We start from the raw sequence: 26349 nt of genomic DNA, 5'->3' as shown, positions 1-26349 counted from the left end.
ACATAAATTACTTAAAAATATGGAGTCAATATTTCCACACTATTGTTATTGCGATCGACAAATTATCGTACTCAGAGGTCATTGAGCAACCTGGCTAACAATCATCAGATGAATACAGGTTACGAGATGTTAGCCCGAATTTAGATGTGACTTTAGCCGAATCACGCAAAACGTCAAAATTTGCAAAATGTGAGAGTTAAGAAAAAATGTTTTCACTCACTAGCAGTACAACACGTCACTTTATAAAGCTTGCAAAATGATTTGCAAATTTTGTTAACTTGCTACTAAGTTTGAACAAGGGTTTTGTATAATATGCACACGCAGACCAGACTTTGGGCATTTTAAATGTTGAACGCGGATCTGGGTTTAACATTTGATGTACTAACCCCGTTACTGTCGCTAGAAGAGAACCCTCTGTCATTAGTGAGGGACTTCAGATCAGCTCCACTGTACTCCGCACAAATGTCTAAAACAAATATCTTCATCAATTCACATAATGACACAATCAAAAATGTTACCTCCACTATAAATAAATGTTCTTCACTTGAAACCAGAATTGGTTTGTTACTTTTGCCTCTACAAAATCTGATGGTTTTAGAAGAACCGAAAAGCATTGGTTCAACGTGACTGAAAAAAATTATGACTCAAGAACAGGTTTAATGCACTTTTTTTGCTTTTGCTATATTTTTTTAGCTCAGATAAAGTATCCAAGATCCAGTTCTTATCCATGAATGTTTTGCTTTTAGACAAGGAAGTCCAAAAAATCAGCAACTGATGAATAAAAAAAAGCTCTGATGATATAACAAAAAATCAAAAAGAATCGGTCGTATGTCGTGATTTCTTTGTCAAGAATTCGAAAACGAAACTTGTGATCATCCGAAATAATACTAAATGGAACGCTGGTTTTCAAGAATTGAAGAATATTTTTCATATTTTACCCTACCACGAATATTTATAGTTTTTCTCGGTCAACAACCAAATCGCAAAAAAATAGTGATCTCTCATGGTGGACAATTTTTCACTCCAATTTGAAATCTCTCTTTTGCGTTTTTAGCATCAATGGATAACTACGAAAGTGGTAGTGATGATTTGTCGTTTCGCAATTGTGAAAAGGCATTTCATGTTAAGCGGCAGGTTAAGCTGTTCAGGCATTGTTCCAAGTGACATATTTGATCATCCCATTGTACTAAAAGGACAGCTAGCTTTCTCAGACGCTATTAATAAATCACATCTTGTCAACAAATCATCCCTTTTGTTTCTAATCCACTACGATCGAACCGAAAATTATGAAAAAGGATTAACCATTTAGGTATCTATTTCACAATATGATTTTACAATTGATCGTAGACTTATTCAACGCAAATTATTATGACTTAACATCGACTTTTGGGGCTTTCCAATTATAGGCATCACAACACGAAATTATTCCCCCATTATGCTGCATTTACGGTAATTGGTGGAGGGCAGGGATGTACACTAAGACGCCGTAGTCAGGAATATGAGCGGGGGGGGGGGGGGGGGGCTCGGAATTCTTATTAACAGTTTATTGATATCGATAAACAGTTATGATTTCAGTAATAATTTTGAAAAGCAGCGAAGTGTTAAGAGAAAGCTGAAAATATGTGGTCAATAATTTTTATCAAAAGATTTTTGTTTGTTCAAAACATTCTGATAATTCTATCTCGACAAATATTTCAAGAGTTTCCTTCAAATCAGAAATCGCCAATTTCGTCAACTATATTTTGTAATGCCAAAAGCTTTTGATAAGTTCAGCACAACTGTAAGTCTTGACTCATGTTTAACTTTTGTCACACAGGTAAAAGGACAATCAAGATGTATTAATTGTGCTCTGCAAGTATGAACAAAACGACTTCAATCAACACAATTGACGTCCATCTTACAAACATTTCCTGCGGCGATAATATCGTTCATGCTGGAATGTATTTACATAAGTCTCAAATTAACTTCTAAATAACCAGCTTTCGATTTGTAGTCGATTCAATTTAAATGGCCAATTAAAAATTCTCATCAAATTTGGCAATTAATTTTTAACATCTATCTGTTTGGCTATGTGCTATGATTATTGGCCGACCACGGCGCTTAGCCGACAAGGAAAAAATGGGAAACATAGCCGACAACTTGATTCTGATTGGTCGACAAATCTGATTGGTTAAAATATCACTTGTTTGTCTAACCATTACAATTGTTGCACGGTCGGGTTATAATTTCAAATTCTAATTTTTTCTGGGTTGTCGGCTAAACCCCCTGTCGGCCAATTGGGCGATCGCCCTGTTAAATGTACCACCGATCTGTTCGACTGTCACTCGAATGAAAAGAGTTGGGGCAACTTGCCTGCATGTTCTTTAAACTCAAACATCTCAATAAATATTACGTAATAATATGAAGTCTATGCTGTAAGTATATCATGAGTCTTTACCACTCCCTACTTATACATGCCAAAATGGCTGAGTTTTGTCATGAATCTTTTTTAAAAATAAAAGCAGCAAAAATAAGAACAAAGTGAACACTTTTTGAGTAACGGAACAGCATTGTATACGATTAACGGCGCAAATTACTCAGGTGTGTAACTTTAAATTATACAATACTACTGATTGACTATTGAAATGTTCTTGGCAAAAATTCTTCAAAGAGCAAATAAAAAAACTTTTAATTTCGGTTGGGGTAAAATCATACTTGATGTATTATCTGTAATATATATGATCTCGTTCTAACAATTTTTACCGAAGCTTGAGAAAACTGAAAAATTTGTCCAGAAATGATACTTTCCTTAACACCAACGAAAATGTGTAAGCTTGTTTAACGAGTGCTCGGTGGTATTATAAAAAGCCTTCACGGGTGGGGTTGGGGATGGTGGTGGTGGTGGGGGGGGGGGGGGGGGGGGGGTGATAGTGGTGATTCCGGTTCTTTAACATATGGCAACGTTAGTTGATGACGAAGCGAATTTTAAAGTATAACATTTTTTGTAGACTCAAATGAAATGAATAGACTATATATTACTTAAAAAAAAGAACTTTAAACGTTATTCGCAGACTTAAAAAGGCAGCTTTTGACCTTTTAGCATTAGCAGGTTACCTATGTGTAGGGTATTTAATTTCATAAAAGACCTCCAAAGAGACTAAAGCAGTAGCCGTGTGTTCTCAATTTAAAACCGTCTTTTGTCACCAACAGTACAATAGGGAAGGATTTAATGTCAGAAATCTTAGGAGAGGTTTAGAAGGGTTTAAAACCAGATGAGAATGAATTTGATTTGAATTCTGTTTTAACACTAGGCAAGCTACATACTACCTATTTATTTATGTTCCGCTTGGACCAAGCAATAGATATTAATTTTCAGACTTCTTAGCTATATAAAAGGGGGGAAATTAACAACAGAATCCCTTTTTTATTTACCATAGAGCACCGATGTTTACAGCTTCGATGCTTTTTGGAAGAGATTAGTTGGATTTTAACAAAAACTGCCTATTAAGATCTTGTGTAACCAACGCTAATAAGGTATTTAATATCGGGACCACCACAAAAACATATTGGATTTGAGGAAACAACAATTGATATCCACTTTAAAGCTCATTACTTTAACTTATTAAGACTGGAAGCCAATTCAAAAACAACTTTTAGCTCATTTTTGAGGTTCATTTTTCCAATAAAAGGAAAAACTACGAGTCGGGTTTGGATGTTAATCCTGCAAGATCTTGCAAGATTTTTTCCGAGATCTTGGAAGATTAACATCCAAAAAGCACTTAGTTTTGTAAAAAAAAAAGACCAGACATGTTAACTTGATTCAAAGGAACTTGGAGCGCAAGTTTTCTACAAAAATCGAGATTGCCTTAGTTGAGTTTTATTGTTCTGATAGTTTTCGTGACAGGTAGAAACACAAGACACAAACTGAAATGAAACGAAAGCACTCAGTGAATAGCAGACTATCCTAATTATTTTTATTGGTGTAAAAATCTGATTTATTATCAACGCTCTCCTGTAAGGAGCGCTGAAGATTACTAAACGCCGCGGAAATAGCTCCATAAAACTTAGCCTGAAGTTTTCCATGTTTTCCTTATTTGATGTTACAAGGATTAAGCTTTGTAAGGCCGAATTAAACATGCTTGCACAGACATATTAAAAACAAGGAGCTAGTCTAGCTTTTAATGACATTTTAGTCCTTAGACAAAGATCACACAGCATTAGATTATGTTAACTTGTCTAGCTCTTTTCAACTTTTATTGTTCAACTATAAAAAAGTAATTATATACTATAGTTAACCTTTTCGGAAAGGTAAGTTAAAGAGGGTTGATTGCCTGGTACAGTAATTTTGGTGTTCCCCTTTGTCGCCCGTATTAGTTTCACCCCCTATCATTTAACTCCGAATAATTTACCCCTCCTCTATCATTTCACCCCGATTATAATTCCTAACAAAATTGGTACAATTAACAATCAAAATAAGGGATACGGGATAGATACATATGGCTTAAGAGTTTCAGGGTTTGGAACTCTCAAAACTAGAGGTTCGTAGGGTTTGGTGAAAGGCTTTTGGGGTGGAAACTTTGTTGGGTTACATGAATCGGGGTGAAGAGAAGAAAAACCGACTGCGATTCATATTACTTGTAAGAGACCAATTGAAATCAATCGCGTTTGTAGTTCGAACTCGAATACGAAAGAGGGTGTAGGTTGGGTTTACCTACAAACTTTGGGTTTTTCTACAAAGTTTGATCAAGATACGAAACCGGATAATGCCACGAAAGATCTGCACTTAGGACAACACATACTTCTCGACAATCAAAACTTGCGCCCGAAATTGTAAATATTGACACAGTATTCTACTCTTAGTTTGCGCATATCAAATTGCAGTTATTAAGCTCTTTCTGTTAAGTGTCTTGAAACAATGCTAGATCCCTAGCATACATGCGTACTTTGTTTTGTACACATCGTTTGACTAGCACAATAGTTCCTGGTTCGATCGCAAAGTCCTGAGAGTCCATTGAGCAGAAACATTGCGAACAGTAAACAAAGCCCTCGAGAAAGATAAAGTTTGTGTTTATTGAGTTAATTTTACAAACACAAAGTCACTGTTTTCCCTAGGGACGTACCAACACAAAAACGAACGTAAGAGAAACAATCAGCCAAGAAGAACGGAGTCGAGATGACAACAGAAACGTCTGGAACCGCTCCAATTCTGGACCGTTCTTCACATTCTTATACTTCCCTCCCCCCCCCCCCCCCCCCCCCACGCTTGGCGTTCATTCCAAAGTTCCCGAACCCCCACCCTATATTCACAGCAAACATTCCTATATTTCCTTGAATGGACTCGTCATAACAACGCTCAACTTAAGATCATTGTCTAAAACTTAGTACGTTGCCATTTAGGATTATAACGAAAGCTTTTATACGGTTCACTGAATTTGGAAGTTTGCCCGAAAATGATTTATCGCTTCATTCGCTCACTGAATATGAATGAACCTTATTCATAACAAAACTCACAAAATCATTCACAATTAACTTCCCAACTGACTTCAGGCATTTAACAAATATTCAAAACAGTGCTTAAGTTTATTTGAGTGAAAAGCGGAACTGGTGTGAACGAAATTGTCAGGACCGGCCATAAAACTTTGAACACTTGGCAAAATTGTAAACAATGCCGATTGTCAACCGAAGCAAGTTGGCAAAACAAGTCGCAAGACTAAAGCCGCCTTTCACTGACCAATTTGTGCAGTATAAACAATAACGTCAACAAAAGAGGAAAAGTTCCGAAAGGGACTGACCAAAAGTTGAAGCCTACATTTGTGAGATACTGATTGAGATCCAAATGAACAAAATATGACGTGTTTACATGCATCTATTGACCTACCACAACTTTTGCTGGTCTTACTTATTTCTCAATTGACTGGCCAATTCGCGGCTGTTCCGTATTTTAGTCCCCTAATTAATGCTCCTAATAAATTGTCATTACGACTGCACAAAGCTTTGATACCTAAAATAACAGTTAAGCCAAATTGCTAACAAATTGTACCTTTTATGAGGCCCAAAGTAAAAAAAAAAAACACTGAATTCCGATCCACATCAACGAGTACAATTGATATTAGTCCGGCAGTGTAATTATTTAAATGGATTTAATATTTCCATATTATAACAGAAAACATGAGTTAAATTCAAATTATGTCGCATATCTCAAAATAAAAATTAATTAAGTTTATAAAGTCAACCCAACCAGTAAACAGTAGTTCTAATTCATTTTCCAAATTTAAAGTCACGCCATGTTGAACAAGTAACCTTCCACAAAATAGGGTTTCTTTTGTAAGCTGAGGAGAAGAAAGTTCTAAGTTGCTTGGGGAAACTTTTTTTGTCTTGTTTGATTTTAATTTCGCTGGGTAGTTCATTCCAATCTAGTATCGCTAATCTAACAAACGAGTTTTGCCTTTTGATAGAGAAAAATTTTTGGTCCCAGAACAATTTTTTGTCCTTATAGACTCATGAATATTCCAGGTGATTAAAGGACGTCCCGATGTTGGTGAAAAAGCAGGTCGTAACTGTTTTTTCACTGTGTTTAGCCATCTATCAAAAAATAATCAAGATATAAATAGCTGAAAAAAACTAACAAATCCGTCCCTATCTTGATTTTCAGATTGTTTTTCCACAGTTAATTTTGTACATCCATATTTGGTGGCAAGTTTTCTACCCAAGATTTTCCACGGAAAATCATTGCATAAAGCACTGGCTTATTAAAAAGAACCCAGACATCGGTCAAAAATCCCAGCGAAAAAGCTGTACTTGATCATTTGACAGCCTGCTTTACCAAAAACACAGCACAATGCATCACTAAATTATCGCAGGTTGTTGTGCGTTTTAGAACAGGCTAGCAATAAAAACAGTTTCTTAATTACTTCCTTTAGATTGAAAAAGCAATAAATGGACTATTTCAGCGCCAATGTTTTAGTGGGCAAAAATTAAGGTCGACATATGAACACTTTTTTATGTCTAATGGAGCGTACAAATGGCTAAATCTACTGATTTTGATCAATAAGCGCGGTCAAATTAGCTGACAGCGATCGATTTAGCTACTTTTGAGTTAGGTTTTCAGGCGACCCATTTTGAGACTGAACTAAAATAATGGTTTGCCAAACCAGCGGAAAATTGCATTCAAATAAATTGAAAGAATGAGATCGCAAAACGCGCACTGAAAAGTTCAAAAGTTTTTATATTATCTGAGAGAAAGCTGTTTTATGTACGAGATTTGAGAAACGAATATGACATAATAGCATTTAAATTGAATTCAAAAATTCGGGTCTTTCCCATTTTAACCCCCCCCCCACTATGGCACAGTTAGCATAGTAAGGGGGCTATAGATTGTATGACCATTAAGCTGGGGGGGGGCATGATTGGAAAAACCCCAAAATTCATATTTTAAAATAATAAACACGAAAAAGGCCAGATTTGTTAATTCGTTAATGATCTGCCGATAGTCTCAGCGCAAACGTATTTATTAGTAGTTACTTCTACAGGCCACAGTGAACGCATAGTGAAATAGAAAATTTTTCGATGGCAGTCATTACCAACTCTGTTTTCCCTAGTTAAAAATTATTCTTTTAATTTGTCCACGTGAAGCCGGCTTACGTTCAATTTCTTTATATCGATTTTCGAGACCTCTTCAATAAGTAATATGCCTGGGCCTATTAGCAATGAAAAATAGAGACAAGGATTTTCGCTCATGGTTTCTGCAAATTGCTCAGGACCAAAATACATCCCACTAAACAAAAAAACCTTAATTTAAAACAAAACTTACAGAAGAAGACATCTCACATACAACCAAATTATTTCAGGTCAAAATACTTAAACTAAATGGCATCAGACAAGATATTGCAATATTATTTGCTCTGCGCCACTTTGACTTTTTTCAAGTGATAACGTTTAATATTATAAAATAATAACTTTGTTTCCGCGTAATTGCAGCGGATCAGCATTAGGCTTTTAGTCTGCAGTGCATTAAACATACCCTGTTATCAGCTGTCCAATTCTATTTCTCCACACATTTCAGACTGCTGATTTTGTGAGCATGCATGCTTTTTAGGCGACATTGCCCAGTTTTTTTTTGCGTCTGAGACTCACGTGGTACCATTATTTCAACCCAGATTTTTCAGACTGAAACTATTGTCAACCTGAAACTATGGTTAAGCAAGAGCTCATCCTCACACACAGCTTCACGGAGGTAGGGGTCCAAAGATCTATCATTGGCGTGTCAATCGCACACACCTTACCCCTCGGCTACCACGCCATCATAAAATTGGAGCAGATGATTGAATGAAGGCAAAATGATTGAATCGATATTTACCGATATCAGATGAAGAATCATACACATTGTCAACTCACATAAATCGAAAAAAAATCTATATAAAATGCGCTGATTGTCGATAGTAAAGTCGGGTGCTAAGAACTTAAACTTGAAATACAGTATAGCTTAGTCTAAGAGGGTTGACATATTGCGAGGCAGGACGTGAACGAGAATATACCCTTCAAATTACAACATTATTTCAGACATCATTTTTTTAAATCAAGCTCTCAACGGTAATTTAGATTGCGCAGATATTTTTTTTGTTGAAAGATAATCGTGATGTGTGTTCTCTAATCTCCACTCAAGACTCAGTTAAACTCTAATCTACATTTCAAGACATAAGTAAACGATGTATGACAAAACTCTCGCGAATAAGCTGAATTTTATATCATGGATGCCGTATTCTCCCTAGAAACTGTCCGACAAGGTGGTACAATGTTGCAAAACCACTCATTTATTATGGAATATGGAAGCTCATTTGGAAAAACGTTTGTTCCGATCATCTCAAACGAGATCAAACGTAATTGGAGATAAAGCAGTCAAATAAGAAAAAATACTCAGAAAACCAAATCTTCCGAATTTATCAACTACGGCCCTTCAAATAACTCTAATTTTTGAGCTAATTCCGGTCAAATTGAATAACTGAGCAAAACATCGTTTGACCTTGAGTGAGGGACTCTACAAAAACTACGACAGAGAAAAGAATAAACCAATTTAGGATGTTTTTATCATACTGACCGCAGCAGTATGATAAACTACTATAGCGATCAACTACTATAGTAACCACAATTTAAAAATACGACACGGACTTCACAAAAAGCATTTGATTTATTGTCGCTTATGTTACCCATTCAGTCGCAATTTGATTCAGTTTTTGACAAGTCTATATCAGTTGCAGCTCAAAACTTAAACCATTTTTGCTCAATGCTAAGCTCAAATTCCGGAATGACTCCTGAATTGTTCTCGAACTTGTTCAGACCAAAAATGTGCTGCTTCAAGACACAAAAAATGTCCTGACAGACCCACGGGTAAAATTGAAATCCAAGGACATACAAAGCCCCTTCCGCTAATTTATTAGTTTCGAACTCAATTCTATACTTAAGGGAGTGGTCTTTTCGCTACTTTAATCGCAAAATTTAATTCCGAATGGAAGGTGTTCAAATTAAACTGCTTCAAATTTGAGAATGAAAAGTTCTCTAAATACAAATGAGGCTTCTAAGTAATTTTTCCAAGAGGCTTGCACATTAATTTGCTGGCTTTATGTAAGTGGAAATTACTCGATCCTATGAATTTTAAATACGCGCGGACATCAAGAGTATTACATCGCGATTCACTGGTAAATACTTCAAATTACGGCTCAAGTTTTGCTAGATATTTGCAACTAACCACGAGCAGTAAAGTTCCCGACCTCACTAAACCCACCTTCACTTTGGGCTTAATTGGACACTAAAAACCTTAAAATCCAGAAAAACCAAGGCTACCGTTGAAACAGCTCTTGAATTCCACAACTAAAGAGCATACTTAATTGTCGGGATAGTTGGTCGTAAGAACAGTCAAGAAACCTTTTAGTCAACGAGTTCAAATTTAGTCAAAATGAGTCAAACGGAAAAATTGGGTCGAATATTTATGGATGCATGCTTGTTTAAGCGGTGTCTAAATGCTAAATTGCTAATGTACCGAGGACTAATGTACCGTTCTCATAAGGACCTCTGAATATGCGACCTGAGAAATGGTTAACAAAGGTCAATTTGTACATAACTTTTCCTTTAAATTATTAAAATGGTTCACGGTTAACAGGTTTTGCAAAGTTATCTATTAACTTAGTTTTATCAACAACCTAATCGAACAAATCTTGAGATTACTTTTGCAAAGTTTGCTATATTTCAAAATATTTTGTTTACTGTCATCTAGGCGCTTAAAGTCGGCTTATGCAAACATTTGTGTAGTATTTGTGCAAACTAGTCTCAACGTTTTATTCTTTTTCATCAGTATTCGGGTTACTTACGTTTATTTGATTGTGACAAGGTCTGGGAGGAGGATTTTTTGAGCATCGCGCAGGTCGCCAAAATAAACAAGAAATAAAGTTTCAACTGCATTGTAATCCAAAATGAAGAAATTTTGTACAGGGAAGCTAGGAAAATGCAATTGTTTGGGTCACACGCAACTTGGATAAACAAAACTCATGAAACTAATCACCAAATTAAACAATCTACTCAAACAAAACAGCCTATTGTGAGATGTTTGCCTAAATACTCATCTCACAGCGTAACAACTCAACTTGTGTAAATAAGTTGTTCACATGCGCAGGTATTTTTGGTAAACAATCGCGAAAAAGTCCAAATAAAATGGCAATCGATTAATAAAATTGTTGCGGTTTTAAAGTTTTTCGAGTTTGTTGATTTGATGCGCAGATTTTTAAAAATGCGCCCAATTGTCGTTATAATCCTGCGTCTGCTAGCTTTCAATTTCACAATAGTTCTACCTCGTTTTCCTAGTAAAGATAATGAAATCAAAATTAAAATAATGGAAGCAGTAACAATTAAAGCAATCGTAAAAATTTCACAATGAGAGTAAGAATAACAAATAATATTTTGTAATAAACTCGGCTCAGAGGGTGGGCAGATAATAGGTTACAACCCAAAGAAATAACCACTTACCGACTACTTGGAGGCAAAAGTCAATTGTGTCAACTTTCCTACTAGACTACTCTCAAAGAACTGAGGTCTGTCTTTCAATTCTCAATACACTAAATCCGATAAATTTTGTATGAAATATTTAAGATCTCAAATAGGCCAATATTTGCTCAATGAAATTGCAGTCGAAATAAGGCAGGCATTTATTGCAAAAAGTGTCGCCTTTATTGTATTGTTCTCTCAGCTCTAGGCTTTCCCCAATTTGTTCCTTAAATAGTTCTCAAATAATCGCTGATTTTGTATGTTCACATGCATACATAAAGACAGGATAGGACAGCAGACACAAAATAATCCTTACAATTTCAGCCAATAAGAGCGCTTCAAATCTGTGTAAACACTCTCCCTTCAGCCAACAAATAGGGAATGTATTCCCTCAATATTATTTGGACATCAGAGAACAAACTGATAAAATCGGGAAGCAAGTTTTGAATTTTTCCTTCAAATTAAGTCGGTCAAAATACCATCCAAAGGGCTCAACTTATTCAGTGAAGTAACAAGTAGCACGCCTTTTTTATGAGCGCCAGAAATAATTAAATTCCAAAAAGTAAATAAATCAAAAACTATGGGATATAGGTTCTTTCCAGGTTAAGGAAACAAAAACGCAAAAATTTCGGTTTTAGTTTTTAGTAAGAGAATAAATTCATAAAAATCTCATTAAGCTTTATAAATATTCATTTAAGCCAATGAAGTTTTCAGCATTAATAATGATTTAATCTTGATTCTGATTGGCTGTAGCACTATTTTGAAGCACAAATTGAATTTTAGCAAGTTATAATGAAGTTAGAACAGAGTTGTTAAAGATCTTAATAATAAAAGTTTTGAGAATATAGAATTCAAGATTGAAAAATGTGTTTATACGCTTAGAGCCAATAGAGACAACTTAACCGATTCCACTAAATGAAGATGATGCAAGATTTAGAATAGCTCTTACCTTTCTCCAGAATATTTTTCGCGTTAATTAAAAGAACATTTTTCTTTCTGTTGTACAGTAAACGTAGGCTGACATGCAGAATTTGATAATGATCTATAAAACCATAGTCGCTATCACCCAAGCGTGAAATATTTTATGATTATCTGATGCCGATTAATGATTGATTAGATATTAGGAACTCCACGCCAATAGTGCTTATACTTTATGCGGTGATCGAACTTCTCTTAAACTTCGCAAACCATACTTGTCATCTTTTTTAACATAAGTGTTCCATCTTTGTTTGCCACTTTGAAGTCACTAGTTATAATTTATTACCTGGCTAATTATGATTTCTTACCGACTGATTTAACCAATTTAACTAACCAGTTTATTTACTGCTTTCTCTTCGCTCAGGCAGATTGGTCATAGTACATGCAAGCTTCACATACAAACTGGTTGAAGACAAAAACCGCAGGATTTCATCGAAGGCCCGCTGCGAATGAAAACTAGCCGGCCAAATTTTAATTAATTTTGTAACAATGCTTTGCATTGATTAGATATAAATTACATTCATAACAATGAACAAATTGAGTATAGCTCTAAATGTACATATAATAGCAATTACACGTTATCTAAGTCTACTTATACATTCTTAATTTATAAAACTTGATATATGATATGGACAGTTTTTATTAAACATTGCACAGCTGTTAGTTAATGATAATTTATTGCTGATAAAAACTAAACCAAACTGCACTTCGACAACTTTAAAAAAACTTTTCAGCTTTCCGACTCTTCATTAGCGTGACCAATTTTAACAATTTTTGGTGATGAGTTAATAGATGACAGTTTTTTCATAGCCATTGCATAATTGACCAAAGATACATAGCCCATTTCGGGTCGCCGATTCCCACAATTGAGCATTTCTTCCACCTCGTCAGTCATGACAATAGCCACCCCATTGTCACTTAGGGTAGAGTAAACAGTGACAGCAGGATCGTTCATTTGCAGTGAAGATGTTGAAGTGACGTCACAGCAGGCATCCCATATGACACAGGTTCTGAAGCCATGTTTGATAGACTCTAAGGCTGTATGCTTTACTCCATCAGACAATCCAATGCCTAAAACAATGTCACTCATTATTGCCTCATACTAAGATACACCCACAACTGTAAATACTGAGTCCAGGGATTATGAAAACAAGAAGGCTTGCCTTAATCTTTGCGTCTCAACAGGTTCCATCATCGCCTTATACAGCTTAAACAAAACGTAGTAGGAAAAGAAAACAATGTAAAATGGTCACTGGTTGCTTGTGAAAAAAGTAAAAACGAAAGCCTCATTTCTCCTTGTTTCCAAAAACAAAAATACCCGGCAGATTGCCGGAAAATAGCCGCCGTTGATTCCAATAAGCATGATTGGGATTGAAAGAATATAAGATATTAAAAAAAGATTTTTGTACAAAAACATTTTTGAAGTCCGATTTATTTTGATGGCATTTCGTAGTTGAACATAACGTACTTCTGTTTCTTAGAGAGAGGCTACAGGGGCTACTATCAATACCAATAAGCATTAGAGATGGTAACTAAGACTTATAGGAACGACGTTCAAATAGCGGGCATCTAAAATTGGGCTTTATGGGTTTATCCCGTTTCTACTTCTGACTTCATTTTTTTATACTGACGCTGTTCATTTTGAATTGCTTTGCTGAGCAACTGATGTTCAAAATCACTTTTAGCAGAATGAGAGAAGAGAGAAACTAGCCTAGAGAAGTCAAAAAGATATCACGCAAAATGTTGAAAAAGCGGCAAAATGAGGTAGAGCGAAACATTTTTTTTATTCGACGAAGTAAAAAAACATAGCAGGACAAGTCCTGACGTACAATTCAAAGAATTTTCATTGAATAAACAGAAAACTAGACCAAGAACGGACTATGAATGGATTGGGAAAACCATTTAGAAAAAAATCCGATCCAAAATTGTAAAAATTGTAAAGTGAAATTGCCGCATGTGAACAAACCACTAGCGAGAAAGCGAATTTTTGTTCAAACCCCGTTTTCTCACTCTACTTTAAATTTAGAGCGAAAAAATTTCACGCCGCAAAACCACTCGCTTTTTCGCTCCACTTCCTGTTTCGGCATGACCAAAATCACTACTCCAATTTGACTTCAAAAATCATGAAAATGTGTGAACAGATCTTAAAAAAAAAGACAGCGCCCCAATACAATTCAAATTCTTTGAATTGTAAAAAATAGGAGGGCTATAATAGCCGGCTGAGAAGATGAGGGCCTCTATTAATGACAATAGAGATGTGCCAATTTTTGATCGGCACTGGATCCAAAAACGAAAATTAATATGAAAGTAAATAAACTATTTAGTACAATGACCTATACCATTTTCTGTTTCTCCTAGAAAATTGAGAATTTCTGACCTTTCCACCCTTGCGAAAGGAATAAAAGTTGAATAAAGGGAATAACATTTGAAATAAAAATAATTCTCTTTTCGGTTTTTCATTGACAAAATTTATATATATCCAAGTAATTATTTCTCCACAAAAGCGACTGTTTTTCCAAGTATGCAAATGGAACCAAATGTGGCATTGAGTTAGGGGACTACTGATTGGATTTCGTTTAACGGATAATACAAAATTTACATCTTCTAAAGAGAAAAAATAATCCAAAAAATGTTAGTAACTGGACAGTTACTGATTGAAAAAGTCGCGCCAGAACAACTTATAAGATTGCTCGAACACGAACTTGACAAAACTTCTGATTCCAAAACATTATTAACATCCAACAATTTAACAGTGTGTTTTAAATCTAAACGGCTGTCGCGCTTGTTCCACCATTTTATTCAAAATATGGGAACATATATGCGAGGCTGGCTTTTTTCTTCAGTCAAATTCTCACTTTTTAATTACACATCGTAGAGAAAAAAGAACACTATTTTGTAGCCCTCAGGATCTAGCTTTGGTTCATATAAATTATCGGAAGTTTGAAAAAGGGGAGCTCGTTTAAAATTTCGAAGGACAAATTGAAAGGAAAAAAACATTGCTACCAGTAATTCATTATAGTTTCAAGCCTAAACGTTAACAATTAACCTATTTGAGCGAAATTTGCCGAAAAATTATTTCGCTTTGTCAAACTTTTATTTAAAAACCTTTTTACCCGCCTCTCTGTCTGCTGGTGGTTCAAAACTATTGTTCCAACCATAATTTCTCTGTACCGACAAAAAATCGAAGACTTCAGGCAATTCAGAGCAAGAAAGGTAAACTTTTCTAAAATCTAGAGTTGTTTTTCCAAAAAGTTCTTATTTCAAAAAAACTTAAACATTTCAGTATTTTCAACAACTTGGAGACGTAAAAAACCATCAAATCAACCAAAATCATTTTTGAAAAGTAAAGACGGAAATCTTTTCTTTTCTGTTGGTCTTTTTAAATGTGTTGATCATTGTATTTCTGTGTTGGTGTTTATTTTTGTACTCTTTTTGTGTGGCTGTATGATTTTCGGCATATATTTTGATTTAAACAGTACAGGCAATTTTCTCCAATGCACAAAAGTTATTTTCCTATACTCCCAACGTTTCCACTGTCAGAATTTAAGAGTCCTTTCTATAACCTTGAGAGGTATATTTGTACATTCTGTGCTACGCATGGACTCTTAGAAGCCGTCTTGTTTTCATTAAAAAGGCACCTCAATATTTACGGAGGCCGTTTTTACTGAACGGTTTATTGATCAGATCATAAGGCCACTATAAAGTAAAAAATCACTTCTGCAGCACTATTTTTCGACATTACGCACTGGATCAAATATGAGCTTTTAATTTGCTGATATTTAGGACCCCCTAAGCAAATAGCACACAAAAACAGCCCACACAAAAAGAAAGCTTGACTTTACAACAAACAAGGCGACTCGGTTATGTGCGATCGCACATAAGGTTCCGACCCCGCTCATTCACAATTTTGGCTTGATTGTCTACCAAATGAGGAACATAGAAAAACCCAAAAAATCAAGTATTTAAAAAAAAAATTGGTGTATGAACGAAAAGAAAGTCTCCAACGCAAATAACTGTGGTGGGGTAAAAATTGCGCATTAGATTGATGAGATGTGCAAATATTAAGAAAGCGGGTCAAGACGTACACCAAAATCAAACAACAGCAATAACAAAAATTAATTACATCAAAAACTTCATGTCCGTTGTAAAAAACAAAACTTAATAAAAAAAGTCAAAATACCGTCAGATAAAACTGATATTAAACAAAATAACTTTGAATTCAACAGAAAATTTAGGGGAGTAGTTAATAAAGAGGCTTGGTAACAATTAGACAATAAAGATCAAAAACAGTAAAGTTGAAAAATTCGATTATTTTTTTTAGAACAATGAATTTTGAAATAATGAAAACCATTATAAATCAAATAAATTATCCCATAAAAGTACGATAACCAATGCTTTCAGAGAAGGAATTAGGAATTGCCGGTATTCATTTTTTTACGCGGTTACAAAAAGAACATATAGACAACAAACAAAAAATCAAATAAAACTTGGCAGAAAACGCTTTCGATACCGTAAAGCCAAAATATGGCCTTCAAAATGTTTTCAATTGCACTTTCTGCAACCACTGAAAATGTATTATGTGACCTCTCATTAATGAAGCAAGGTAACAAGTAGACAGAAATGAAGAACAAAATGCAAAAATAAGTAACAATTTAAATATTTTTCGAAAAAAATACTTCCAAAGACATGAACGCCATTAATTACAGAATAAAAAAATTAAGTAGGTTCGTATATTCTTCCGGCTGAAGCCCATGAGAATTGCAATTGTCCAGAATATGTCTTATGTCTACAAAAAGAACGTGAAACATGACAAAAATCAAAAATTAATTTACTTTTTTTTCGGGTCGAAGCCAGTAAAGTGAATGAATTCTTCAAAAAAATTAGATTGTGTGACAGTAATCCCCTTTTGAAACCTTCCTTTGACAACAATATTGTCATAATTGGCCTGAAGTGTTTTTTTTATTTGGAAAACAATTGTTTTCAGAGTCATGAAAGCTATCAGCTATCTACTAAAATCAGAATATCTTTTCTATTCTTCCAAGAAAAGGCAATGAAACCGGGTCATTGTACAGTAAAATTTCATGCCACTAAAAAGAGAAAGTAAAAACGGCAGTTAAAAACAATTTGAAAAAATCAATTAAATTCTTCGAGAAAGTAGTGTCAAAGCCGTTAAAATCATAATCTATATTTACAAGCATTTTAAGAATATCAATTGTGCCTCAATTTGAAAGCCAATATTGTGATAAATGAACAGTCAATAACGTGATATTGTGACAAAATTTCAATAAGTAACTATTTATTTGAAAATCAAATTCTTTTAAAAGTCAAAACGACCATAAGCTTTCAAGTAATCAACTAGATACAATGTGGAGCTAATTATGAATACAATTGGAAATATCATTCCTGAGCTTTTTTTGAAATGGTCTGTTATTTAATTATTGTAGAAGAGATCGAATTTTTTAATTACAAAGACCGACTGTTTACAATCCGAATTATTTTTGGATTATACCAGTCCAAGATTGGTCCAAAACTAGCCCTGCTAATGCTGTTTGTTTTTTAAGAACACTTAATTATTCGAATGTTATAGATATTGATTTTTTTAGTTAAAAAATCAAAAATAGATGCTGCGTTTTTGATAATCAACGAATAAATTTAGCAAAAAAAGGCGAAGTTTTAAATACAGAGCACTCTCAACGGAATTTGATATAAAAAAAGCCCCCTTTTGAGTCTACAAAAATTGTGTTAGTGGTGTTTGGGTCTGTACTTTCTGTAAATTTATTCAAAATAGACTAAAACTTTTTTCGTGCTGTTTTTGAAGAAAAAGTCTTAATTTTGAAATATTTAGCCAGAATTTTTGACAAAAAATATAATAAAAATAGCCTACAATATTCTTTTGACTCTTTTGTTTTTAAAAATAAAAATCAACAACACTTTAAAAAAAACAAATTTTAGCAAAATTGGTGAAGTTTCATTCAAAAATTTCGGAAAATGAATAATATCTCGCCGGAATTCACACTATTTTCTCAAAATTTAAACCTCGATAACTCCCTGTAAGAAACGAAAATTTAAAAAATCTTTTTTATTCCATATTCTACGCTGGACAAGCTTTCTAATTATAGCAGTCTCAACTCACTACGATGAATATATCGATCGGCCAAAATTGACTGAACAAAAAAACCCGTTTGAGTATATAGTTCCTTCCCCCTCAAGAGGGGTCGGAACAAAAAGCTAAGCGCAGCGTTTGTGAACGCCATTTCCCTGCTGTTTAAGAAAGAAGAATGTTCGTAGAGATTTCCTTCAGTGTTCTTTTAATAAAATTGTTTCTACCCAACTTTTGTTGAATAAGTTCTAGCAAAGCGAACTTCAGACAAAAGGAACGAAAGAAATCTCTAGCGAAATCTTCTTGGAAATCTAACAACAAGGAAAACATAGCTGGCAGATTGCCAGAAAATAGCCGCAATAGATTCGTAGATCGGCAGTCTAAGAAAAACAGTGAAAAAAAAGACAGACCAAAAAAATTCGTCTTTTCATTGAAGGCTGATCTGTTATATTTTGATTAAAAATCTTTGTAACTTATTGCTGCCTCTATTAGCTGATCTCAAATAAGCTTCATTTAGAGTGACACCCACCAATTTGACCTTATCTCTTTGAATTAAAGTAAATAAAAGTCAATTTCAAAGTGAGGAAGTCATTTTTGAGAGTGAGGTAAGTCAAGTGTGACCAAAAATTTAATCACGCGCATGAACAAAAAAACTCGCTCAACTAAGAGCGAAAAATGACGTCACACATGCAATTCAGTTGAAATTGCATGAACGAATGAACAAAAAGTGGATGTGACGTCATATGGTCGTAACAAAAATCATGACGGCGAAATAAAAAACATAGCAGGACAAGTCCTGACGTACAATTCAAAGAATTTTCATTGACTAAACAGAAAAACTAGACCTAGAATGAACTACGAGTGAAATGCGAAAACCATTTTAGAAAAAAATCAGATAAAAAAATAAGAAAAACAGACAATCAATGTCAAAATGCCGCATGTGAACCAAAAAAACCACTATCGAGAAATGAAAAATTAATTCAAACAAAAAACTAGGTCTAGAATGAGCTGTGAATAGATTGGGAAAACCATTTAGAAAAAAATCCGATCCAAAAAATCGAAAAAACAGTAAAAATCAGAGTGAAATTGCCGCATGTGATCAAAAAACCACTACCGAGAAACCGAATTTTTGTTCAAACACCGTTTTCTCACTCTACTTTAAAATTAGAGCAAAAAAATCACGCCGCAAAACCACTCGCTTTTTCGCTTCATTTCCTGTTTCGGCGTGACCAAAATCACTACAATTTGACTTCAAAAATCATGAAAATGTGTGAACAGATCTAAAAAAAAAAGACAGCGCCCCAATACAATTCAGATTCTTTGAATTGTAAAAAACCAAGAGAAGGCCAATAATAGCCCCAGCTATCGCTGTGCGGCTATTAATTAAAAACAGAAAAATATCTTTAAGCATTTGATTCCTCCCTACAGAAGTAAAATAAGACATCCAAATTTGAGGTCATGTGCTGCTCATCTCGCTATCTTTTATTAAATTGAAGACTTCCCTTTAAACTATCATTTATCGTTTTTCTTAAGTTTTTTTTAAAAAGAAAAAATCTTGTAATTGAGCGACCCTTTTTGTAAATCTTGTACGGCGCCTGAAAACAGACTTCTAGCCTAATTGACGTAAGTGATGTATGGATTATATCATACTCAAACGAATTTAATAGCAGTAATAGCAGGCTAGGCGTCCGAGGGGAGGTGTGCAGCCCGTTTAATCCACATCCCAATTAATTTTGGGAAGCGTACTATCGCACTTTTGTTATAGCAGTGTTTTACAGTGATCAAATCTTTACTCTATCTGAGCTTAGAAATTCTTTGCATAATTACAATCAGCATTGATGCTCAAAAGTAATGACTGACCTGCAATATACACATCACTGATCTCCTTTTCTTGTAACAATTTAAGTAACCCAGTGTCTGGCAGTCTTCCAAAATCCCTGAATGCTGAACGTGAACAATACATTGGGTCCGTACCTTTCAATATCCTCACACAATCAGTGGGCAGGTTAAGATGGTTGACGATTTGGGCTCCTTGTGTGTTCTGTACGCAGTGTTTAAGAGTCAGCTTTGCCCGATATTCATTGTCGTCGACTTTGAAAGTAACAAAGTCGCCTATCGTAACTTCGTCAACAGATTGCCTTGGATATTGCACTAAGCATCCCTTATACGAGTCAATATTTTCATAAAATGAAGAATGCGTTTCAGGATGCCAATCAAGAACACAGGTGAAATTATTGAATGGGCGCTCTGTCAAGTCGTTTAGATTGGAGAAGAGGTTCAACTTAACGTCAGTATTAAGCTTCGAAGCATAATCATTTTGCAGGTCGAGAAAAATAAGGGCACACTTTGGGTTTAGTATTGATTTGACGCAATGTGACCACAATAAACTGAATACTGATACAGATATTGCACTAGACTGAAACAGGGAGATAAGTCAGCCTTTAAATTATTTTTAAAAAGGTAAATTACAATATCCGACGAAATATAGACTTCAAACAATAAAAGTAACATGTCCGCCTATGGTGCAGAAGTACCTCAGACTTAAGACCACGTCCTTATAGCCTGACCGATGTGCAGCGGTGGGGATTGGAGGGGGGGGGGGGTTAGGTGCTGATGTGGGAGAGGGGTTCACAGGGGGAGGGTGTCAAAACAACCTTCACACCATGAGTATACGTCTCAAACAGTTTCTGAATCGCATACTTGGAGACTATAGAGCTGAAAGGCTCTAAGAGAACTTAATACCCTCTGGGCTCTACCTTTTTACAAAGCGAAAAATTACGAAACTCATACTTTAGAGTGTCCTTGGTATTTCTTCAAAAAAAAACGCTGTTAAATTCAGTGTACAATGAAAAAGTTTGAGCAGAATTTCTTTTTAATTTTGTTTTGGGACTGCGTAGCTCACTCCTGTTGTTTTGAAGCTTAATTAGGATTTCTTTAATCATGTTTCGCGAATGAGCAGTTCACATTGTTTTGGCGCATTACACTTCCAATCTTTTTACAATTTAACGGAAATAAAAAAAAACGAATAAAACCAAAAACAAAACAATTTTTCCAAAAATGAATTGAATGCCATGAAAACCATTAGTAATGGACTTAAAATCTTAAATAGGTTAATTTGTCTCTGCAAAGGACGTTTGAGACTTGTCTTTATGCAGTCTAAAATTCAACTAATATTTGAAAGAAAACTGTGCGGAAGCCATTAAAACCATTGCCTATTCACTAAAAAACCTAGATATGTTCAATTACACTTTTTTCAACGCCGTTGTTTCAATATGCGCTCTGTCATTAACGTAAAAATGTGATGAGATAATAAAGACAATACTATGTACAAAATAAAAAACTATATATGAAAACTCTTGGTCTCGAAGCCAAAAAACCATTTCTGAAATTGTAAAATGAAGCGATGACTCAATTGTAATTAACCAGAACATAATGCGACATCACTGCTGGAACTGAGCTAAAAGTTGATTAAAATAAGATGATAAAATATGGCAAAATCCACTTCCTCGTTTAACAAATAAATATTTTTTAAAGTCAGAAACACAATAAACTTTCGATCAAAAAACTACATAGATAAACTATTAGCACCAAAGGACGCCAATTGAAAATTGTCTAAAGCGAGAATAAGTCTTAAGGCTAAAAAACCTAAAATTCAACAAAAAAAGCTTTACGCAAACAAAGATTTGAAGCCATAAAAACTTTGAGCTTCTAACTGTAGACATGATGCATATTGGGCCTCATTTGCACGTCAAAAAGATTTGTCGGTAACTGAGCAAATTAACTTCGGGCGAATTGCTCTCAAACGAGCGGCTGGTTTCGTCAGCAGCTATCTACGGGCGGGGGGGGGGGGGGAGGGTGTACCGGGGGCTGGGGCAACAGTGGGGTGGGGGCCATAACATCGGGGGTCTCGAAAACAGTTTCTGTGATTAGCATACTTGGAGACTAGCGAGCTGAAAGGCTGTAAGAGCACTTAATACCGGCTGGGCGCTACCTGTTTATCCCGTTTTTGAGGACGAAAAGTCAAATGAGAGACGAAAAATCGGTCAAGCGAAAAATTGCATTAAAAAGACCGACAGGAGTAATATAATCATCAAAAAAAATAGAAGAAAGAAAAATAGCAACCTCATACAATTCGAACCCATAAATGGACCAAAACTAGCCTTCGAATTGCCTATTACATAATATAACGGAAAAAGTCAATGTCAAAAAATAAATGATTAATTTATTTAATTAAAATTAAATTTTGTTAACTATTTAAACTTTTGTTAACAATTTTAGCATTTTTCATAGCAAAATTTACAAAAAAAAATTGAGCAAAAATGCGGAAAATGTGAACAAAAACAACTTAAATCCGTCAAATGTTCACAAAACTTTAAACCTCGATAACTCCGTGGAAAAAACGAAATTCAAAAAATCTTTTCTGCATTCTACGCTGGACGGGCTTTCTAGTGATACCACTACACTCTGTACGATGAATATATCGATCGCCCAAAATTGACTGAACAAAATTTAAGTATATAGTTCCTCACCCACCAAGGTGGGTCGGAACAGAAACATACCAGTTTAGGTCGGATTTTCCCTTTATTATTGACACTAGTAACATAGTATCGTGCAATAAACGAACAAAAAAGTTAGTGTAGTAAAAAGAATTCTTAGCGTAACCTTGAGCTCAAATTTTGAGATTAGCCGAAATCTTTCGAGTACACATTTGCTCTCATCTGATGAAGATTTACCCCAAAACTAACCCGTGTTAACTTTTTGCTGTATAGTCTCCTTCCATTTTCAGTACATCAATCAGTCAGTGTTTCCGAGACATCAAATATCTCTTTCCATTGTGGTGACTAAATTAAAATCGTCGGGTTATCAAACACTCGTCAGTTTGCAGGAAAGTCAGAAGGGTTTTTGATGTCGAAAATAGGCCGAGTATCGATCACTGAATAATTTACGCTACCATATCAGCGTTTTGGTTTCGGTGTAAGATAAACATAAAACGACTAACGTCGGACAAATTGCTCTCGAAGGACAGGTGATATTCAGGGACTGTGACCCAGCTAAAATTTTCTTTATGAGTGCAAAAAAAAGTCCGCCAAGGGTGGGATTTTCACATCAATCATCAGGAGTTCTCGTTAGAAGCATTAACCACTCGGCTATCAGTCCCTTCTCTAGGGCCCTATTGGGTAGTTTTCTCAATTAGCAGTTCTTGTAGTACCCAATCAAAAGCTTTTCAAAGTCAAGCTATAACGAATATAAAAATTCGGCATACATTTTTGCATAGCACGCAAAAGTTTTGTGAAAGGAGATCAGGTGTTCATCTGCAGCTGACCATTTCTTTCTGATCCCCTACTTATAGTTATCTAAGGTGTTTCTAACTTCATTGTAAACGTGATCAATAGCCAACCTCTGTATGACTTACTGCTGCTTGCAATAGCTCCTCTCAAATAACCTTCAATTAGAGTGACACACACTCACTTGAACTTATCTATGCGAATTAAAGTTTTAAAAAAGTCAATTACAGAGTGAGGAAGTCATTTTTGAGAGTGCGCTAAGTCACGTGTGAACAAAAACTTATTCACGCGAATGAACAAAAAACCCGTTCCACTAAGAGTAAAAAATAACGTCACGCACGCAATTCACATGAAATTGCATTAACGAATGAACAAAATGGTCGTAACAAAATTCCTGACGACAAAAAAAATAGCCGGAATAATTCAGGAAACGACTCGAAGTAAAGAAGTGATCATCCTCATTGTCCTATTGCACACTCTACAAAATTATGATAAACATTTTGAAAGAACAGGAAAAAATAATCAGGAGAAAACTAACCGACAGAAACTGATACGCTTTCTAATGAAATTTGATTTCAGTTGACTCCAAAAAAACTTTGTTAAAGACACTGTAAGACAGGTAGTTTGCAAAAAATATTAAAAATTGAGAGACAACTTCTTAAATGTGTTAGTGAAGAGAAACTCGAGGAAAGGCAAAGGAGATGACGGAAAGTATTATTCTCTAAAAAAGATCTCTACAAATTATATACGCGATTTCCCAACCACTAATCTGAGAAAATATTAATTACGTTCTCTCGTACATCAGACGCCCACCCAACAAATAACGAAGATGTACATAACAAACAACAAAAAAATGGAAAAAAACCAGGAAAATAAGAATATTGAATCAGCAACAAATTCCACTTTGCTATGTTGGGACCCAGTTAAGATGCCACAATTATGCGCACGCAATCAAAATTTCACTGTGCAACATGCCCTCCACTGTCCGAAAGGAGAATACATCCACATGAGACATATTGAACTTCGCCATTCCTTGGCGGATTTGTTAAGTGATGTCTGTCATTAAGTCGAGATCGAACCTCATCTTCAGCCGTTGCAAGGGGAAACTTTTGCTCTTAAATCAACGACAACTGATGAGGATTCAAGATTAGATATCCAGGCTAACGGAATTTGGGAATCCATGTTCAACAAAACATATTCTCATTTTTAACCCACTAGCAAAAAGTTGCTCTGAAAACAGGAGCGACGCCTACAAGTATGATGAATCTATTTTAAAGAACAAATGTGAAGAAAGAGTAATTGATGTTGAGAAAACAACATTTTGTCTTCGCATGCACTGGTTGAGCTGGCCCATCAGCCTCAAAAGAGCTGAAACAGCTGGCATCGAAGCTCTCTGGGCGAAAAGAGCGCAGCTACGCTGACATGTCATACCTAAGGACAAAAATCAGTTTTGCTCCCCTAAGGAGTTCTAGCCTCTGAATTCGAGGCTCAAGGACACGTAGGCGGCACCAAATTGTTCCTGCTTCAATGCGAGCTGTGGTTCAAGAAGGGAGGCTGTTAGTCTGACTTATCTACTTTCGCTATTAGTTGTTCGTGTTCTAATGCTCTGTCTTTTGTTTTACATTTTTCTCAGCTGATGTTTGTGCGTAATATCATTTTATTGATAGGGGCTAGGGGTAATAGCCGACACACAAATTAGAAGACACGCCAATTGGCCGACAGATTTCATTAACACGACGTGAAAATGACCGAAATCGGAACTGTATAGTTTAAGTAGTGTTACTAGAAGCTTCGACTTAATTATGTTCGGCCTGAATAATTTGTTCGGTTGTAATAGAGTCATATCAAGTCCAACGGGCCGCTGAGGCATGGCCAAATTAGTTAGTAGTTATAGCAAAATATTGTTTGTTTTAAAACTAAGGGACGCCACTTTACCCATTTAATGCGCGGGTAATTATCATGAACTGTGCTTTTCCAGTAACTATATTTGCTTAAGTGTCGGCTAAAAGGTGTGTCGCCTAATTTGTATGTCGGCCAATTGACCGGCCACGTATTGATAGATTTGAACAATACGAAATGCTTCATGAAGCCGTAGTACTGGGAGCCCCCCGAGACCAGCCAATATTCGCCCATTTTTAGGAGGGACTTTTTTTTAATTTAGCTTTTGATTTTTTAACTAAGCTAAAGGCGAGACTGAAAAAAGAAAGCAAAATTCCTTACTTGTTGTAGGTTCACCAAATATCTGAAATCTTCAATTTGCTGTTTGCTAAGCTGATATTCCTGAGCTGACTTCTTAAATAACTGTTGCAGAAACTGTTCGAACTCGACGTTATTCAGAGAATCGTCATTGTCCTGATCGAAAGCTTTGAAGACACTTAGGACTGTATGATCATCACTCGAAAATTTTTCTTTCAGAAACGACTCGAATATATCTAACATCACTAACTTTCGGCCAAACTCATCTGAAAAGTTTTAATTGTTCACAGAGCAGCTAAATTAACAGAGCAACTCAATGAAGTTGTTGATTGCTCTCAATCGAAATTTGCGGACCACCATTTCTTCCTCTAACCATTAAGACTCTCTAAATTTGATAAAATTTATACATATACAAAATCATCGTTATATTTAACCAAATAGCGTTTGGAATATAGTACAAACAAAGGTTTATTGGGCTGCCATTTACTTACCAAAACAAAATCCAAAAAGTATTTTCAAGTGCAGGTTGGTTCGACTAATCAAATCGACAAAAAATCAGTTGAATTTGCCTGCTGTTCCTCATAAAAATATCAACGTTCTGAAAGAAATGTACCAAAAATAACCGAAATGGGATCATTCTGAACTTTAGAAGCTGTATCCCACTGCAACACAAGAGAAATGTTATTTTTAGAACTGTCGTAAAGACAAGAAGTTGCTACTCCTATAAGTTGAAATTAATACCTACTAGAGTAGTCGGCAAAAATTCTGAAGAAAATTTTT

The 26349-nt window shown here is 35.2% G+C and overlaps 2 protein-coding genes across 3 annotated transcripts in view; both read right to left on the bottom strand.

The window, feature by feature from the left end:
- The window catches only part of LOC142340544 (ephrin type-A receptor 4-B-like), a 56204-nt gene extending 44504 nt beyond the window's left edge, over positions 1-11700 (bottom strand). Inside the window, exons 1-2 of one of the 2 annotated variants that reach the window (XM_075391169.1) lie at positions 10341-11700; positions 387-466 (exon numbers count right to left, since the gene is read on the bottom strand). In XM_075391169.1, coding sequence (XP_075247284.1) covers positions 387-466; positions 10341-10431 — 171 coding nt within the window. In that variant the 5' untranslated portion in view covers positions 10432-11700. The remainder of the gene's footprint in view (positions 1-386; positions 467-10340) is intronic. The other variant, XM_075391168.1, reaches the window with a different exon arrangement.
- A 749-nt stretch (positions 11701-12449) lies between these two features.
- LOC142340551 (nicotinamidase-like) lies at positions 12450-25849 on the bottom strand. Its single transcript, XM_075391193.1, has 3 exons — positions 25594-25849; positions 19949-20504; positions 12450-13059 (listed from the first exon to the last, which is right to left on the bottom strand). Exons 1-3 carry the CDS (start codon positions 25810-25812, stop codon positions 12719-12721), a joined length of 1116 nt encoding a protein of 371 aa, XP_075247308.1. The 5' UTR covers positions 25813-25849; the 3' UTR covers positions 12450-12718.
- Positions 25850-26349: the final 500 nt, after the last annotated feature.

Source organism: Convolutriloba macropyga, chromosome 6, assembly GCF_964194025.1.
Source record: "Convolutriloba macropyga chromosome 6, txConMacr16.3, whole genome shotgun sequence".
Lineage (NCBI taxonomy): Eukaryota > Metazoa > Xenacoelomorpha > Acoela > Convolutidae > Convolutriloba > Convolutriloba macropyga.
This window is presented reverse-complemented; position numbering and strand designations above follow the sequence as displayed.